Source organism: Microcaecilia unicolor, chromosome 6, assembly GCF_901765095.1.
Source record: "Microcaecilia unicolor chromosome 6, aMicUni1.1, whole genome shotgun sequence".
Classification (NCBI taxonomy): Eukaryota; Metazoa; Chordata; class Amphibia; order Gymnophiona; family Siphonopidae; genus Microcaecilia; species Microcaecilia unicolor.
The window spans coordinates 222,829,519-222,849,587 of NC_044036.1; the positions used below are offsets into that span (position 1 = coordinate 222,829,519).

At 45.1% G+C, this 20,069-nt stretch overlaps 1 protein-coding gene across 1 annotated transcript in view; it reads right to left on the reverse strand.

Annotated features, from left to right (window-relative positions):
• Positions 1–20,069, reverse strand: part of LOC115472221 (CDK5 regulatory subunit-associated protein 2-like) — a gene marked incomplete in the record, with an annotated part of 793,551 nt that overhangs the window by 181,963 nt on the left and 591,519 nt on the right. Inside the window, 1 exon segment of the mRNA XM_030206415.1 lies at positions 18,209–18,339. Within this exon segment, the coding sequence (XP_030062275.1) occupies positions 18,209–18,339 (131 nt within the window).

Below are 20,069 nucleotides of genomic sequence, written 5' to 3' on the forward strand. Positions count from 1 at the left end.
GGGTGCTACTCAGTCTTTTGTACTGTCACATGTATGATTATCTCCCAGTTGGAGTGAAGTCATATGTGTTTGCCCGGTGCAAAGAATTCCTGGCTCTCAGAGAGAAGGTCCTTTCTCTCGAGGCTAGAGTAGAAGACTTGGTAGAGATGAGGGAGATAGAACAATACATAGATGAGACCTACAGGGATGTTGTAGAGAGGTCCCACCTCCAGCCGGGTTGCCCCTGTGCTACTTCGTCGGAGAGAGGTCTCCTAGAAGGAGAGCATTGCCCTGGTGAAGTAGGAAGTACTCCTGTACCCAGGAACTGCCCACCAGAGGATGTATTATCCTCTCGCACCGAGGATATGTCTCTGATTAGAGCCCACAGAGAAAAAGATAGAACCACTGTTGTAGTTGGAGACTCAATCATTAGGCATGTAGATAGCTGGGTGGCTGGTGGACGTGAGGATCACATGGTGACTTGCCTGCCTGGTGTGAAGGTGGCGGACCTCACGTGGCACCTACACAAGATTTTACATAGTGCTGGGGAGGAGCCGGCCGTCTTGGTACACGTGGGTACCAACGACGTAGGAAAATGTGGGAGAGAGGTTCTGGAAGCCAAATTGTGGCTTTTAGGAAGGAAGCTCAAATCCAGATCCTCTAGGGTAGCATTTTCTGAAATACTACCTGTTCCACACGCAGGGCCCAAGCGACAGCCAGATATCCAGAGTCTCAATGCGCGGATGAGACGATGGTGCGGTGATGAGGGTTTTGGATTTGTCAGGAACTGGGCAGCATTCTGGGTAAGGGAGAGCCTATTCCGATCTGATGGGCTTCACCTTAACCAGGGTGGGACCAGGCTGCTGGCGTCAACATTTGAAAAAAGAACTAGAACAGCTTTTAAACAAGAAATGGGGGGGGGGGGGGGGGGGGGGGAGCCGACAGTCGCTCAAAAGCGCATGGTTCAGGATAAGGTATCTTTTCAGGATATCACCCAAACAGGGAAGAAAAAGTTCCTTCTAGGTAAGGATGTCAAAGAGACCGTAGTGGATCAGATGGCCTTAAGTAAAAATAATAACAACCAAGCAGAAGATAACATATTAATAAATCCATTTATTAAACGTGATATAAAACTAAGCAACAAGCTTGCATTGAAATGTCTATACACAAATGCAAGGAACCTAAGACATAAAATGGGAGAGCTGGAATACATTGCACACCATGAAAAATTGAATATTATAGGCATCTCTGAGACCTGGTGTAAGGAAGATAACCAGTGAGACACAGTGATATCGGGCTACAAATTATGTCGTAGTGATAGGGTAGATAGGATTGGATGAGGGGTAGCACTGCATATTAATGAGAACCTTGACTCTGATAGGCTGCAAATATTGCAGGATACAAAACCATTATTGGAATCTTTGTGGATCGAAATTCCACGTGAAAAGGGAAAAAAAATTGTGATAGGAGTGTACTACCGTCCGCCTGGCCAAGACGAGCAGACGGACGCAGCAATGTAAAAGGAAATTAGGGAAGCAGATAAAATGGGCAATGTAATAATAATGGGCGATTTCAATTATCCGGATATAGACTGGGTTAATGTAACATCGGTACACGCCAGGGAGATGAAATTTCTTTATGAAATCAAGGACAGCTTCATGGAACAGCTGGTTCAGGAGCTGACAAGAGAAGGAAAAATAATAGACTTAGTCCTTAGTGGAACTCATGATCTAGTTCGGGGGGTAACTGTGCGAGGGCCACTTGATAACAGTGATCACAATATGATCAGATTTGATATTGGCATTGAAGTAAGTGAACTTAGGAAATCAAATACACTAGCGTTTAACTTTAGAAAAGGTGATTACGATAAAATGAGAAAAACAGTGAAAAAAGACTGAAAGGAGCAGCTCACAGGGTAAAAAACTTGCATCAGGCGTGGATGCTGTTCAAAAACACCATCCTAGAGGTACAGCAGAAACATACTCCACGTATTAGAAAAAAAGAGGAAAAAAGACCAAACGTCAGCCGGCGTGGCTCAAGATAAAACATAAGGAATGCCAAGCCAAATGTAAAGCGGAGATAAGGAGGGCAAAAAAGGACTTTGAAAAAAAGTTAGCGTTAGAAGCGAAAATACATAGTAAACATTTTTTTTAGATACATTAAAAGCAGGAAGCCGGCTAAAGAATCGGTTGGGCCGTTGGACAAAAATGGTGTTAAAGGGGCGATCAGGGAAGACAAAGCCGTAGCGGAGAAATTAAATTAATTCTTTGCTTTGGTCTTCACTGAGGAGGATTTGGGTGGGACACCGGTGCCAGAAAGGGTATTTTAAGCAGGCGAGTCTGAGAAACTAAATGAATTCTCTGTAAACTTGGAGGATGTAATGGGTCAGCTCTACAAACTGAAGAGTAGTAAATCACCTGGACCAGATGGTACTCATCCCAGAGTATTAACAGAACTGAAAAATGAACTTGTAGAGCTACTGTTAGTAATATGCAATCTATCCTTAAAATCAGGTATGGTACCGGAAGACTGGAGGGTAGCCAATGTTACGCTGATTTTTTAAAAAGGTTCCAGAGGAGATCCGGGAAATTATAGACTGGTGAGTCTGACGTCGGTATCGGGCAAAATGGTAGAGGCTATTATTACTAGGAATAAAATTACAGAGCACATACAAAAACATGGGCTGATGAGACCAAGTCAACACGGATTTAGTGAAGTCTTGCATCACCAATCTACTGCATTTTTTTGAGGGGTGAACATGTGGACAATGGGGAGCCGGTGGATATTGTGTATCTGGATTTTCAAAAGGCGTTTGACAAAGTTCCTCATGAAAGACTCCAGAGAAAACTGGAGAGTCATGGGATCGGAGGTAGGGTATTACTATGGATTAAGAACTGGTTGAAAGATAGGAAGCAGAGAGTAGGATTGGTCAGTATTCTCAATGGAGAAGGGTAGTTAGTGGGGTCCCGTAGGGGTCTGTGCTGGGACCACTGCTTTTTAACATATTTATAAATGACCTAGAGATGGGAGTAACTAGTGAGTTAATTAAATTCGCAGATGACACTAAGTTATTCAAGGTCGTCAACTCGCAGGAGGAGTGTGAAAGATTACAGGAGGACCTCGCGAGACTGGGGGATTGGGCGTCCAAGTGGCAGATGAAGTTCAATATTGACAAGTGCAAAGTGATGCATGTGGGTAAGAGGAACCCAAATTACAGCTATGTCATGCAAGGTTCCACGTTAGGAGTCACAGACCTAGAAAGGGATGTGGGAGTCATCGTGGATAAGACGTTAAAAACTTTTGCTCAGTGTGCTGTGGAAGCTAAGAAAGCGCACAGAATGTTGGGTATTATTAGGAAAGGGATGGAAAACAAACACGAAGATGTTATAATGCCGTTGTATCGCTCCATGGTGTGACCACACCTCGAATAAAGTGTCCATTTCTGGTCGCCGCATCTCAAAAAAGATATAAAGGAATTAGAGAAGGTGCAGAGGAAGTGTGACGAATATGATAAACGGGATGGAACGACTTCCCAGTGAGGAAAGGCTGAGAAGGTTAGGGCTCTTCAGCTTGGAGAAAAGGCGGCTGAGGGGTGATATGATAGAAGTCTACAAGATAATGAGCGGAGTAGAGCGTTTGTTTACACTTTCAAACAACAATAGAACCAGGGGACAACAAGATGAAGCTAGAATATGGTAGATTTAAAACAAACAGGAGAAAGTTTTTCTTTACTCAGCATGTAGTTGGACTCTGGAACTCGTTGCCGGAAAATGTAATGACAGCAGCTGGCCTTACAGAATTTAAAGGGGGTTTGGACAGATTCTTGAGGGAAAAGTCCATTGAATCATTATTAAAAATTAAAAAAAAAATTTATGGGTTTTGCCAGGTTCTTGAAGCCTGGATTGGCCACTGTCAGAGACAGGATGCTGGGCTTGATGGACCCTTGGTCTTTTCCCAGTATGGCGGTGCTTATGTTCTTATGTAGCATGAACGCTGCCCAGCGTTCTGACTTTCTATAAGCCTTTGAAATCCCCAACTATCCCCAGCAGTCTGTATTTTTCCACGGAGATTAGAAGGCATATTTCCTGAGGGAAAAGTCCATTGAACATTATAAAAAATTATTTTTTTGGGGGGGGGGGGGGGGGGGAGGGGGAGGGGGGTTGCCGGGTTCTTGAAGCCTGGATTGGCCGCTGCCGGAGACAGGATGCATTGGTCTTTTCCCAGTATGGCGGTGCTTATGTTCTTATGTTCAAACAGGAAGTCCCAGTCTACTTTGTCAAAAGGCTTTTCGGCATCTAAACTTTATACTAGGGCTGACGTACTAGACTGTTGGCCGCTCGCCAAGGCCAGCAGCAAACGACGAACGGTACCACCTGCCTGGCGGTGTCAAACAAATCCCACCGGTTCTTCACTAATTAGTAGAGCTTGCGCTTGTGACCCACTTTGGGGTGCTATTCTAGGCGCTGAACTATCTAGGGCTGGATCTGGGACTAAAAATCTCCCAGAACTATCAATTTAAGGGTGTGGTATGGGGAACAGAGCTGGATCATTGTTTCGTAAAATGCAGGATCATATGTATTAGGCCCATAAAGAGCCACAAGGGAATCAGAACATATCTGCCCAAAGGGTCTTTCGATACCAGCTCTGCCTGCAACGCTATCCCTTGCATAATCAGTATAGCTACCCCTCTTTTATGCCCCGTGGCGGATGCTGAGAACACTTCTCCCACCCACATACGCGTCAACCTCCGATGCTCCTCCTCCGAGAGACGCATCTCTTGTAAGCATGCAATATCTGCTTTGTGCCTCTGTAAGGCGGACAATATTTTTGTACGCTTCACCGGAGTTGCTATACCCCCTACATTCCAAGTTATAAACCGTGCTGATTTAGCTGGCATGTCTCAATGCAGATTGAGGAAATTATGCACTAAAATTATAGTTTCAAACATAGACCCCGGGCACCCAGCCCCACCAAAGATCCACACACCCAGCTCTGCAAGCAAACAACAGCCGAACACTGTATAATTCGGTAACACTTCATTGCTAAAAGCCACCACTCTTGTAACTTCACATAAACTTTGAAAGCATTAAGCCCTCCCCTCCCTCCAAACATCCCTTCCTCTCCCAACTATAAACTCCCACCCATCCCCATGTAGTCCCATTATGCTCTCCCCGTCCATACAGCGAGAGATTGGAGATCTTCGTGATGGACAGCCCCCGCCCCCCCAACCACAGCATCTTAACAGCATGAAAACAAATACCGACCCAGTCTATGCAATGAGGTAATTCTAACAAAGCCTGCTCTTACATAATATTACCTTCTATTTCTTTGACACACAGCATTTATACAAAGCTTTCTTTAAAAAAAAATCGTTGCATCATGCTCTCACTCTGCATCCTTTGTCAACAGTACTTTATACTCCAGACCTCGTGGCAATCACTGCTCTTACAGTCCAGTCTGCAGCATGCCACTAACCTCCCATGGCATCCTTTAACATACACTCCATGACAGATGATTTCTACTTTCTGATGAAAGAAACCCTATCTAAGTGGCATCACTTGAAAGAAGATGTTTATCTTTCATAAAGGTTTGCGCTTCTCCTGGTGATCCAAAATCATGCCAAGTTTGTTTGCACATAATTTTCAGTTGAGCATCTGCTAAAGCTTTGCAAACAGGTCCAAACATTCTCCTGCGTTCTTGAAGTGCAATGGAATAATCCTGAAATATCTTTATGGGTGGGGGAGGAACTGATGTCATGACCCTGAATGGCTGCCCAGATTGATAGATCCTTCACTTCCCAGCATTCCTCAACACTCCATTTGCCAAATAACGGTAAATTTTGCAGCAATTTGACACCAAATGCTCTAGGGATCATGAGTAAAACCTCAACGAGTGGAGAGGGTGAGCGCCAGTCTGCCCAGCGCCACGTGTCTCTGGCTCCCCCTTCATTCTCGGACTCTGATTCAGCCGTGTCCATTGCACATACCTCAGGTAAACAAACAAAAAGGCTCTCTTCAAAGACATTGCAGCAATGCTTGGCCGACATCAAGACAGAAATAAAAAGTTCTAAGGAGTAAATACTAGAAAAGATGGACACTATAAGTGTGGATTTACGGGAGTTGGGAGGCCGAGTTGAAGATTTGGAAGCACGGACAGACGAGCATGCAGAGCAGCTTAAACATTCTGAGACTCGGCTCACTAAGGTATTTGATCAGATGGAAGATCTACAACTTAAACTCGATGATCTAGAGAACCGAGGACGTAGGAAGAATCTCCGCTTTAGAGGAGTTCCAGAAGTGGGCAACTCAGAGAACATCCATTTGGTTGTACGCCATATTTGTGAGCAGCTCCTTGGCGACACAGGTGGAGCTGAGAGCATTGTGCTTGAGCGGGCACATAGGGCGCTGGGTAAGCCGACTGGGAATCAGCCACGAGACATCGTGGTAAGATTTGACAAATATGCGTACAGAGAGACTTCGCTGCAAAGGGCTAAACAGGTTCAAGAATTAGATTACAACGGCTCTAAGGTTTCGGTGTTTCAAGATCTCTCTCTGTTTACCCTGGCACAGAGGCGGGCACTGAAGCTTGCATTGGAGTTGTTACCTAAAGGGAAAATAGCTTATCGATGGTCATTTCCCTTTGCTTTGTGCTTTATTCAAGAGAAACCATATAGAGCTTGCCATCTGGATGAGATCTGAAAGATTCTGATGGACACAGGGGTAACGAATGCACCAATGCCTAAGGTGGTGTTGGCCTCTTCGACGAGAATGAAGCTTCAACAATGGCAGAGAGTTTCGTCAAGAAAATGAGACTGGTGGTCAGTTTGACTGTGTGCTTTAATATACTCTATATCGGACTGTGGTCTTATACTAGTATTATTGGACCTGAAGCTGTTTTAGCTTACTTTGATCGTTGATATGATATTTGGGGGGGAGGAGGGAGGGCGGGATATTTCTTTTTTTTTTTGTATGACTGAGTATCTTGATGAATGTTATGGAATTTAGGATGTGGGGTAGAACTGCTGGGGTTTGTTGGAGGTTTGGGCCGTTTCTATTTGGGGTAAGGGGTTGGTTCCTTGTTCACCCATTCGGGGACCTTGTTGGTCTGCTGTTTGGTACTGTATGGATGGTTGGGGGAAGGGGTGGGATTGGGCGGGGGGGACTACCTATTTTTTTTCTACGGGGTGGGTTCCTGTTGTAACTGTATATGGGTTTCGATGGCCTTCTCTCTCTATAGTAATAAGATTTAGATCCATTTTTCAATGACTGGGGATATAAAGTTTTTGTCTTATAATATTAAGGGATTGAACTCCCCTCAGAAGCGACAAAAAATGTTCAAAGAATTAATGCATCTTAAACCTCATGTGGTGTTCTTGCAAGAAACACATTTTAAAAGAGACCATGCGAGGTTCCTCTCTCATCCTTGTTACTCTCATGTTTTTTTTTGCTTCCGCTGCTGATGCTTCTAAGAAGCGGGGGCTTGCCATTTTGATTCATTCTTCCATGCAGATACAGGTGGTGAAGATCAGGAGAGACCCTGAGGGTCAGCTTTTGATTATGAATCTACTAGGAAAAAATGCCCGTTTCTGAGCGGAATGAAACGGGCGCTAGCAAGGGGCCCCCTCCCTCCGTCCCTCGAAGCTACTTGCCTTGTTCGCTGTGGGCCGTTTCGGGCGTAGCAAGGGGCCCCCTCCCTCCGTCCCTCGAAGCTACTTGCCTTGTTCGCTGTGGGCCGTTTCGGGCGTCGAGTGTCAATAGCTCCGCCCTCGACGTCATGACGTTTTGACGAGGGCGGTGCAGACACTCCAGGGCACACCGGATATCTCGGGCGCCTCAACTTCCGTGGAGGCTTCAGAACGTTGGGGTTGCCTTTTATATATATAGATCTCTGGATAATCAAGCTTTTACACTGGCTTAAATTTATGCTCCTAATGAGTCTCAGGAGAAGTTTTTTAACAGACTTAGCAGAGTCTTTTTGTCCTTTCTTATGGTAAGACGGTAGTGGGGGGGGGGGGGGGGGGATTTTAATGCTACACTTCATCCTACTCTGGATAGATCTGGAGGAATGTCTTCTACTGCGGCCGGAACCTCTGTGGCATTGGGGAATTTAGCCCGTAATCTGGGGGTTTGTGATGAGTGGAGGGTATCACACCCGACATCTCGTACCTACTCTTTTTACTCCTATTCTCATGACACATACTCTAGGATCGACTACCTGTTGGTTGATATTTCCTTGGCACATCTGGCTTATAACAATTTCAGACCATGCACCTGTTTGGGCTTGTGTTCCTTTTCTTGGCGAGGAGAGAGGGGATAGGAGGTGGACACTAAACATCAGATTGTTGCGGGATGAGGAGATTATTAAGGGTTATAAATCTTTGCTTTGGGAATATTTAGAAATTAATTTGACATCCGGACCTTCCTTGGGAATTGTTTGGGACGCTCTTAAGGCTGTCACTAGGGGTTACTTTTTGCAAATGGCAAGTAATTTTGCTCGAGCGCAGTGGTTAGAGGTGGAGGGCTGTCTTTCTCAACTCGACTCATTGCAGGAAAGGCACAAATCTACCGGGGCAGCTTCCACTCTCTGCAATTGGATCAAATCTATTCCGAGCAGTTACAGTTTATCAAGGGCCAACAACAGTAGACGCATTATGCAAATAGTAATAAACCGGGTCACTCTTTGGCTCTAAAATTGTGTCAACTGCGGGTAGATCATACAATCCTTAGAGTGGGAGATGGGAAGGGCTCATTTCTGACTAACTCCTCCTTGATACAACAATGTTTTAAAACTTTTATCAATCGTTATATACCTCGGACGCCTCAATCTCGTCCGAGGCGATTGAGGCCTACCTTTTAACTCACTCGCTTCCGCAGCTAACTGAAGAACAAAAAACTGCTTTGGAAAGTCCTGTCCAGGTGGACGAAGTTTGTAAGGTTATAAAGGATCTTCCCACTGGGAAATCGCCAGGTCTAGATGGGCTGCCTAATGATTTTTATAAACCCTTTGCGGAAGAGTTAGCACCCATACTGACAGAGATTCTCAATGGTATTTGTTCAGGGGACAGTCTTCCACCATCCATGATGGAAGCTTGGATCGCAGTAATACCGAAACTGAATGCTCGTCTTATCGCCCTATCTCCATACTTAATTCAGATGTTAAAATATTAGCCAAGGTTCTTTCCAACAGGTTAGCTAAGGTCCTGCCAGATTTAATTTACCCAGACCAAATAGGCTTCATCCCTCATAGACAGGCTATGGGCAATGTTAGACGGATAATTAACCTTCTTGATGTGACTTGAAAAGATCACCTATCTGTATGCTTTCTAGGCCTAGACACTGAGAAGGCATTTGATAATGTTCAATGCCTTTTATGTTTCAGGTGTTGGAAAGATTTAGTTTTGGAGATGTTTTTCGAGGTTGGATTCAAGCTCTTCATGCTTCTCCCCGAGCCTGTGTTAGAGTGAATAGGTGTAATTCTCCTATGTTCGCTTTGTCAAGAGGCACAAGACAAGGTTGTCTCCTCTCCCCGATGTTGTTTGCTTTAGTTATGGAGCCTCTTGCCATGGCTGTTCGTTCTGACTCTAATGTGTCAGGTATTATGGTGGGGTGTCAGGTATTATGGTGGGGGGTCGGGAATACATGGTTGCATTGTTTGCAGATTATGTTCTCTCCCTGACTAAACCACTGATCTCATTACCTAACTTGGTGAAATTATTGAAGGAGTACTCTTCAGTGTCTGGTTTTAAGCTTAACATGGGTAAGTCCGAAGCCATGGCGATGGGGATTCCCTTGCAGGTCCTGAATTCCCTTCAGACTTTCTTTTCTTTTCGCTGGGTAACTCGGGGACTCAAGTATTTAGGGGTGGTGTAACACCCTTGCTTTCAGATTTGTTTTCTGCTAACAATCCCTCCTCTTCTTAAGAGCGATGGAATTCTTTCGATTTGTCATGGCTTGGCAGAATTTCTACTTTAAAGATGAACATATTGCCTCGTTTGATGTATTTGTTTCAGGTTTTGCCTCTTCGTTTAGCACGGGGTTTCCTCTCTGGTATACAAGATCAATTGATTCGATTTATCTGGTGCATCAAGCGTCCTCGCCTTCCTCGGTCCCTACTCTTTTGAGATCAGAAGTTGGGTGGTCTGGGAGATCCCAATATTTATTGGTATTACAAAGCGGCCCAATCGCGAGCAGCACTTGAGTGGCACCAGGTTAATCCCTAGAAACTTTGGGTACACTTGGAACAGGTGTCTGTTGGTTCATGCCCCCTTTGTCGTCTAATGTGGTTGCCACGTAAGTATCGCAACTTACAGGGAGATATTTGCCCTTCAGTGTATGCTGATTTTTGTTATTGGGACAGTATGTTTGCTAAATCTGATCAAATGTTTTCAAAATTGTCCCCTAGAGCGCACAATCCTCTTTTTCCCCTGAGACTGACTCCTTGTCCCTTTGCACGATGGGCTTCGTTTGGCCTTGAAACCTGGGGCCAATAGTTTGATGAGGACAAATTGATTTCATTTTCTGCTCTTACTGAGGCCTATCCGGTTCTTCCATGCAAAGTTTATGCATATACTCAGTTAAGGCATTTTTTGTCCTGTGCTGAGGTAAAGGCAAAGGTTTTACAGGAGGACTCCTTCCTGGAGGATTTTTGTGAAGACTCCAAAGGTACAAAGGGTCTTATCTCATGCCTGTATAAATATCTGTGGAAGAATGTGCACCCTTCTCTACTTTATCGCCAACGCTGGCATTGAGAGCTGGGGGTGACACTGGATGATGATGACTGGAACTTTATGGAGAGGGCCTTATTGAAAATATCCATCTCTGTTCCCTTTAAAGAGAACACTGTCAAAGTTTTGTACAGATGGTACCTCACTCCTGATAGATTACACCACACGTTTCCTGCAGCCTCTCTCCTGTGTTGGAGAGGTTGTGGGCAAACAGGTACTATGGGGCACATTTGGTGGTCCTGTGTGAAGGTGCGGGCATATTGGAAGGCCATCCAGTGTAGGCTTCAGCGATTGCTGGAGAGGCCTCTTAAATGGTCTCCGGAATTTTTTCTATTTCCTAAGAAACCCCCTGGCCTTGCAAAATCCCTGGCCTTGCTGGTGAGACATGTGATGACTGCAGCGAGGTTGTCCTTGGCTGCCCAGTGGACATTTTCATCAGCCCCTTCTCTGGTTGAATAAACTATGGAATATATGTGAAATGGAGAGATTGTGGGCTGTTCGATGTAATACTCTTCCTAAGTGGAAAGCTATTTGGGAACCCTTCTTGAATATTTGTGCTGTTTAAGTCTTTCTGGGTATTGGGTGGGTTTGGGGGGGGGGGGGGGGGGGGTTACTATCTAAAATTGTCTTTAAAAATTTTGGAAGTTTGTGCCTGTTTCAGAAATTATTCTTCTGAGTTTCTTGTTAGCTGTTACTCAGCTTCATGTTCGGGGGTACCTTAGTTTTGTGTTGCTAGATAATCAATGCCTCTCGTTCTGTAAGATTGCTTTATGATGTAATTTTGTCTGCAATTTTCAATAGACTTCTATAAATTAAAATATATATATATATATATATATCTTTATTGGCGCTCCATCATAAAACAGGTTGTTCCACTATCTGCCTTATTTTCGAAAGAGAAAGACACCCATATTTCGACCCAAATCGGGAGATGGGCGGCCAAATCGGTATAATCGAAAGCCGATTTTGGGCGTCTTCAACTGCGATCTGTCACGGAAATGGCCAAAGTTGACAGGGGCGTGTCGGAGGCATGGTGAAGGCGGGACTGGGGCGTGTTTATCGGCCGAGGAGAGATGGGCGTCTTCGGCTGATAATCGAAAAAAGAAAGGCGTTTTTAGCACGAATTTGGGTCACTTTTTTTGGACCCTTTTTTTTCACGAACAAGCCCCAAAAAAGTACCCTGAATGACCAGATGACCACCGGAGGGAATCGAGGATGACCACACCCCTGACTCTCCCAGTGGTCACTAACCCCCTCCCACCCAAAACAAACAACTTTAAAAACTTTTTGTTTCTAGCCTGTATGCCAGCCTCAAATGTCATACCCAGCTCCATCACTGCAGTATGCAGGTCCCTGGAGCAGTTGTTAGTGGGTGCAGTGCACTTCAGGTAGGTGGACCCAGGCACATCCCCCCCAACTGTCACACTTGTGGTGGTAAATGGGAGCGCTCCAAACTGCCCCCAAAACCCACTGTACCCACATCTAGGTGCCCCCCTTCAGCCATAAGTGCTATGGTAATGGTGTAGAGTTGTGGGCAGTGGGATTTTTTTAGGGGGGGGGGATTTGGGGGGCTCAGCACCCAAGGGAAGGGAGCTATGGACTTGGGAGGTATTTTAATTTTTTAAAAATTGTTACAAGTGCCCCCTAGGGTGTTCGGTTGGTGTCCTGGCATGTGAGGGGGACCAGTGCACTACGAATCCTGGCCCCTCCCATGACCCAATGCCTTGGAGTTGTTCGTTTTTGAGCTGGGCGCCTTCGGTTTCCATTATCGCTGAAAAACGATACCGCCCAGCTCAAATCCGCATAAATCCGATGCATTTGGCTGGCACAAACCGTATTATCGGAAAAAAGATGGACGCCCATTTTTTTTTGAAAATACGGTTTGGCCCTCCCCTTCACATACCCGTTCTCGGAGATACACGCCCATGGAAATAGGCGTTTGTGTTCGATTATGCCCCTCTATGTCTGTGATCCACACATAATGTCCATTTTGTGAATAAAATTGTGAACTTTAACTATGACCATGCGGGACCGATTTTCTTGGTCCCGCTTTCAGCCAATTCTGTGTGCTCTCTCCAGGTACAAGGGGCCTACACTATCGGAGAGCGCAAATTCTGCTTTCATCCAGCGCTCTAGCAGAGTTGTCAAATTTTGATCTGGCAAAGTTTCTGGTAGCCCCACAATTCGAAGATTAGATCTTCTGGATCTGTTTTCTAGATCAAGTTGTTGTGAATTATCTTTAATTTCTGGAGTTCTTCCAGTTTACTCATTGTTGCATCTCCCGTGTCCTCCACCGTCAACACTCTCTGCTCCAGCTTTCCTGTCTGGTGGATAGTGTCTTCCAGCAATATTTCCAGGCTGGAGATCTGTGTGTCAGGCTTCTCACAGAAGCACAGGGTTTGTGAGCCCTTGGACCACTGCCGTGGAGCAGCAGTGGCAGGCAAAACCACCCCCAAACCAGAGGCAAGGCAGAACAGGACTGGAGCCCCGGACTGGAGTTGCAGCAGAGGCAAACAAGCTGGAACAGGCAGAGCAGGAACAGCTAGATTCACCTGTGCTTGACCGTCGTTCCCCAGGAGTTGAGCCCCTGGGTGCAGGCGGCCAGCAGGACTTACAGGACAGGGCAGGAACTGGATACCAACAAGAAACACACAACAGAGTCAGGACTAAAAGCTGCCAGGCAGCCACTAAGACAGAAACACAGACAGGTGAGAGTCAGGACTGAAAGCTGCCAAACAGCCACTAAAAAGGAACACAGACACAAGGAAATGCAGACCAGAAACAAGACTAGAAACTAAGCAATAAAACCAAAGCTAACTACACACAAACAAACTAGAACCAGGCAAGAAACTCAGACTAGAACTGGACTAGGCAGAAGTGCACAGAGCACACCCACATACTAGGGACCTTAGACGATGCAAAGGCAAACACAGAAGTTTCCAGGTGACTAATAAAGCCCATCAGCAGCTGGAGTTCAGCTGCAGGAATCACAAGGCAGCCATGGGTGCTGTTCAGGCACAAACAAGAAAAGCAAGTCTGGCAGCCTGGAAGATCCGGACTGGACTAAGCTGAAGTCTGGAACGTGTGACAGTTCATAGCAGCCACCGGTTAAGGCCACCAGAGGGTGAGGTGAGAGACAAGGAAACAGTCACCACCGTGACACTGTGTGGAGAGCTGGTGCAGTTGTGGTTCTATTGCTGTCTTTACTGCTTCAGTAAGTTGGTGTAGTTTGGTGTTGTAAAAAGCGGCAAGGTGGACATCAGGCTCGCCACCATCTTGGAATCGCCGACTCCTCGCAACTTCTCTTGCTCCTTTTTACTAGCTTTCCTGAGCATCACCGCTGGAGTCCGCACCACAAACTCATCCATACACAAAGATTATAATACTGCCAAACTTAAGAGAGTCTCAAACGTCTATCGTGGTCGGGCGCAGCCGGGCGGGGGAAGGTGGCCCCGGAGAACCGTCACACGTCTGCACTCCTCAAGGAATCACATGATTTCCTCTGCTAATTTTATTTACTTGTACTGATTAGTTATTTTTGTGCTTGCTGGAGAACAGGCCTTTGCCTTCTGCACTGAAATCTGCTTATGAACTCCTAATTTCTTGGCAAGTAAACTGCTGAAATGCTCTCCTATATTTTTTTCCATTGGCATTTATAGGTAGGCAGGCCTTGAACAAACTTATACAGTGGTGGAAATAAGTATTTGATCCCTTGCTGATTTTGTAAGTTTGCCCACTGACAAAGACATGAGCAGCCCATAATTGAAGGGTAGGTTATTGGTAACAGTGAGAGATAGCACATCACAAATTAAATCCGGAAAATCACATTGTGGAAAGTATATGAATTTATTTGCATTCTGCAGAGGGAAATAAGTATTTGATCCCCCACCAACCAGTAAGAGATCTGGCCCCTACAGACCAGGTAGATGCTCCAAATCAACTCGTTACCTGCATGACAGACAGCTGTCGGCAATGGTCACCTGTATGAAAGACACCTGTCCACAGACTCAGTGAATCAGTCAGACTCTAACCTCTACAAATGGCCAAGAGCAAGGAGCTGTCTAAGGATGTCAGGGACAAGATCATACACCTGCACAAGGCTGGAATGGGCTACAAAACCATCAGTAAGACGCTGGGCGAGAAGGAGACAACTGTTGGTGCCATAGTAAGAAATGGAAGAAGTACAAAATGACTGTCAATCGACAAAGATCTGGGGCTCCACGCAAAATCTCACCTCGTGGGGTATCCTTGATCATGAGGAAGGTTAGAAATCAGCCTACAACTACAAGGGGGGAACTTGTCAATGATCTCAAGGCAGCTGGGACCACTGTCACCACGAAAACCATTGGTAACACATTACGACATAACGGATTGCAATCCTGCAGTGCCCGCAAGGTCCCCCTGCTCCGGAAGGCACATGTGACGGCCCGTCTGAAGTTTGCCAGTGAACACCTGGATGATGCCGAGAGTGATTGGGAGAAGGTGCTGTGGTCAGATGAGACAAAAATTGAGCTCTTTGGCATGAACTCAACTCGCCGTGTTTGGAGGAAGAGAAATGCTGCCTATGACCCAAAGAACACCGTCCCCACTGTCAAGCATGGAGGTGGAAATGTTATGTTTTGGGGGTGTTTCTCTGCTAAGGGCACAGGACTACTTCACCGCATCAATGGGAGAATGGATGGGGCCATGTACCGTACAATTCTGAGTGACAACCTCCTTCCCTCCGCCAGGGCCTTAAAAATGGGTCGTGGCTGGGTCTTCCAGCACGACAATGACCCAAACATACAGCCAAGGCAACAAAGGAGTGGCTCAGGAAGAAGCACATTAGGGTCATGGAGTGGCCTAGCCAGTCACCAGACCTTAATCCCATTGAAAACATGGAGGGAGCTGAAGCTGCGAGTTGCCAAGCGACAGCCCAGAACTCTTAATGATTTAGAGATGATCTGCAAAGAGGAGTGGACCAAAATTCCTCCTGACATGTGTGCAAACCTCATCATCAACTACAGAAGACGTCTGACCGCTGTGCTTGCCAACAAGGGTTTTGCCACCAAGTATTAGGTCTTGTTTGCCAGAGGGATTAAATACTTATTTCCCTCTGCAGAATGCAAATAAATTCATATACTTTCCACAATGTGATTTTCCGGATTTAATTTGTGATGTGCTATCTCTCACTGTTACCAATAACCTACCCTTCAATTATGGGCTGCTCATGTCTTTGTCAGTGGGCAAACTTACAAAATCAGCAAGGGATCAAATACTTATTTCCACCACTGTAGGTAGGCAGGCCTTGGAACAACTAAAACACAGCTGGAAAGTAATAAGCAGGAAAGTCCATAAATCATTACTAAGCTAGACCTTGGGAAAACAACTTATCCTTGAGGACTTTTTTTGGGAGTCTGCCAAGTACTTGTAACCTGGAATGGCCACTGTTGGAAAGAAGATTGGGCTATTTGGACTAGAGAGTTGCATGAAGACAGAAATTTCACCCATCCCTAATGGAATCTAACCCATACCCACCTGCACCTACTAAGATCCATTCCATCTCCACCCATCCACATAATTAATCTCCTTCATCTCCACCTGCACCAGCAGAAGTGGACACTATTATTTACTTTCTTGTGGACACTATCATTTACTTTCTCGCAGTCCTCTTGTTTCCTCCCAATCCCAACAGACTCCCATGGCTTTTTGAATGGTATTCACTATTCAACCAAAGAATGTTCCAAGCCTCAGTCTGGTGTTCTGGCTGCCTCTCAGGGCCTTCCAAGCGTTATTCTAGTCACCAGAGATTTTGACTACACTCTCGCAGGAATCCTATGGCAGTTTCTTCCATCTCCATGGGAATTCAGTGGCAATTTCTTCCAAACCCATGGGAATCTCCGTTCCTGTGCAGCTTTGTAATCTGGACCCTTAGCCTAACCCAGTACAGCAACTCTTAAACACAAATGTTCAAAGTCTAAGCAACAAAATTCTATATCTGCAATCCCTGATGTTAGAGGAAGACTTAGCTATTGTTGCTGTCATAGAGATATGATTCAGTGACTCATGAATGGGACACAACCATAATGGGTATAATCTCTTTACGAAGGACACAGAAGGTCAGAAAGATGGAGCAGCAGCACTGTATGTGAAAAACAATATTAAAGCAACTGAAATGCAGATGGCCTGGGGAAAGGAATAAAGATCATCTTGGAAAAAGACGGAACCTATAGCCACAAGAGTGTCTTCAATAGACCTCCAACACAAACAGAGAAGTTGGACAAAGAGCTGGTTATAGATATCCAAATTTGGGAATGAAAGGGGAGGTGTTTTTTCTAGGAGAGTTCAACCTGCCAGATTGTGATATCACTTCTTAAAATTAAAAAAAAATATATATCATGAATGCCTTTCAAGGTGCTCTGTTCAGAAAATTGGTGATGAAACCCATGATGGAAGGGGTGACACTGGATCTAATTCACAAATGGAGAAAGTGTGTTTAATATCCAGGTGGATGATCACCTTGGCATCATCACATTGATGGTTTGATATAAGAGCTATAACAGAGTAGAGTCACACAAAACTCAAAGTTCTGGATTTCAAATATACTATATTTAATAATATGGTCCAATAAAACAGCAAAGCAGATGGTTTGCAATATCCAATGTGGAAAATAAAGAACAGACCAGTCCCATATGGCAGTAGACTTATTCACTATACCTACTCGTGGGTATTTATACATAAGTGCTAAACAGGGTTATGTTTCGCCCAAGGGGCTGCTTCAAGGGCAATTGCAAATTGGTGTAACATTTAGGCTTCACCAGTTTTGGTGAAAGAGTGCTGTAGAAGCCTTAAGAGGCACTGTATTAGGGTCCTAAGGGACACCTGCCTGTAGTCATGGCAGTCTTCTGGTTAGTAACTAAGCCCCAGGCAGACGACATCTTTTGTGCATATCAAACTTGAACTTCTTTTTGTTAACAAGCTGGACTGGTCTTAAAGCCTAGTTTGGCCTGCTGAAGAACATAAAGTAAATCTAATATTAACTTTTAAAAAAAGAAATAATGAAAAATAAAAAAGGCTGTGGAATGACAAAAATCTGTCAGTCTTAGCAGGACATAAAGAGAGTTCAGAACAATTTTTTGGGAGACGAGAAAAATCAAAACTGAATAGACTGAGGGAAGTGCTGTGCATTCTCAAAAGTTCACTAGTTCTGAACTCTGAAAGAGTTGCTCCATCCCAGCACCGTTGGGTGATGACTCTCTTGTGTGCCTGATTCAATCTTGCTTGCTAACGGAGAATGCTTATTCTCTCTCTCCACTGCATTGGCACACTTTCTGGCAGGCCTGATCGGAGCCAGCTCTACCATACAGCAATCAAACTCTATTACACAAACGATCAGATGTTTTTAAATTAACTGTCATAAGATGATGAGATAAACATGAGGCACACTCTAACAAGCAGATTTATTCTATGAACTGGATGCCATACTAAAACACACTGATTTACAGTACTGCTTCAACATTTTTATACCTTCTTTGTTTCTAGTTGCTTTGATTTGTGTTTCCAGCATTTTTCGAAGGTTTCTATTAGCCAGGACATCTTCTTCCAGCTGTTTACGTAGTGAACAAATTTTATTCAGTTCTATCTGCAGGCTGTTGATACTAAATAAATTCAAAAAAAAGCAGACACATAAGAAAAACATCTGCAAATTATACTGCACATAAATTTTGTTTATTACTAAAAAATAGAGAACAATTTTCAAAGCTATTTATATGCATAAACAGTGATATACAAGCATAAATTGACTGTCAAAAATCTACCCTCTTTCAATGTGGCTAAAAGGATGGTGTTCTACAAGATGCATACTTGTTACTGTAATCTGTATTGCACTTTCTACCTGCCCACATCTGGAGCCCTTTTAACACACACCCAGAGGGGTATTGTTCTCATAATTCAGGAGCTTGATAAGTCAAGGTCAGAGTATACTATTACTACAATTAGACATGTCAAGTGCGTTCGACGTAGTAAATCACCCAACACTAATGACCCTGCTTGATTATATACTATTCAATGTACTGATGGAGCAGCTCAGAAAAAAAACTAGAACTAAGGTAAAATTATGTATCATACCTGATAATTTTCTTTCCATTAATCATAGCTGATCAATCCATCTACCAGCAGGTGGAAATAGAGAGCAAACTTTTGCCTCCCTATATGTGGTCATGTGCTGCCGGAAACTCCTCAGTATGTCGATATCAAAGCTCCATCCGCAGGACTCAGCACTTAGAGAATTACACCCACAAAGGGACACTCTGCCCAGCTCACCACCGCCGAAACGGGGGAGGGGAATTAACCCAGCTCATCCCCACACAAGTGGGGGAGGGGAATCCGTCCAGCTCATCCCCGCGGAGCGGGGGAGGGACACCACCTCGCCGATGCGGGGGGATCTGGCTTATCCTGCAACCGCAACCGCGGGAGGAGCTGACTGACCCTAACCGCCGAAGCGGGAGGGGTACAAAGCTGCCCTACAGCCGCACGAAGCGGGAGGGAGTGCCGGCAGAATTTAAGTCTCAATCCAGCCCCGTAAAACGGAGGGGAGAGGAATGCAGCAGCTCACTGTAACACAAACTCGTCTCAACTCTTGAAGAATCCAAGTGAAAAAACTTGAACACGAAGTCCTCCTGAAGTAACTGAAGACTAAACTTGAACCTAAAATTCAACCAGAATATAAACAGTACAGATATCTGGGAGGGGCTATGGATTGATCAGCTATGATTAATGGAAAGAAAATGATCAGGTATGATACATAATTTTACCTTCCATATCATCATGCTGATCAATCCATAGACTGGTGGGATGTACCGAAGCAGTACTCACCCAGGGCGGGACATTGAAATCCCTGACCTCAACACTGAAGCTCCAAACCGGGCCTCCGCCCGAGCAGCCACAGTCAAGCGATAATGCTTGGAGAATGTATGGGCTGATGCCCAAGTTGCCGCCTTGCATATCTCTGCCAAGGAGACGGACCCGGCCTCTGCCATCGAGGCCGCCTGAGCTCTAGTGGAGTGAGCCTTCAGCTGGATAGGCGGCACCTTCCCCGCGGCCACATAAGCCGCTGCAATGGCTTCCTTGACCCATCTTGCCACTGTAGGCTTAGCAGCCTGCAGACCCTTACGAGGACCTGCAAACAGGACAAACAGATGATCCGATTTCCGGAAATCATTGGTCACTTCCAAGTATCTGATGATAACTCGTCTCACATCCAGATATTTGAGAGCAGAGAATTCCTCTGGGTAGTCCTCCCTACGAAAGGAAGGGAGACAGAGCTGCTGATTCACATGGAAGCGAGAAACAATCTTGGGCAGGAAGGAAGGCACTGTGCGAATAGTCA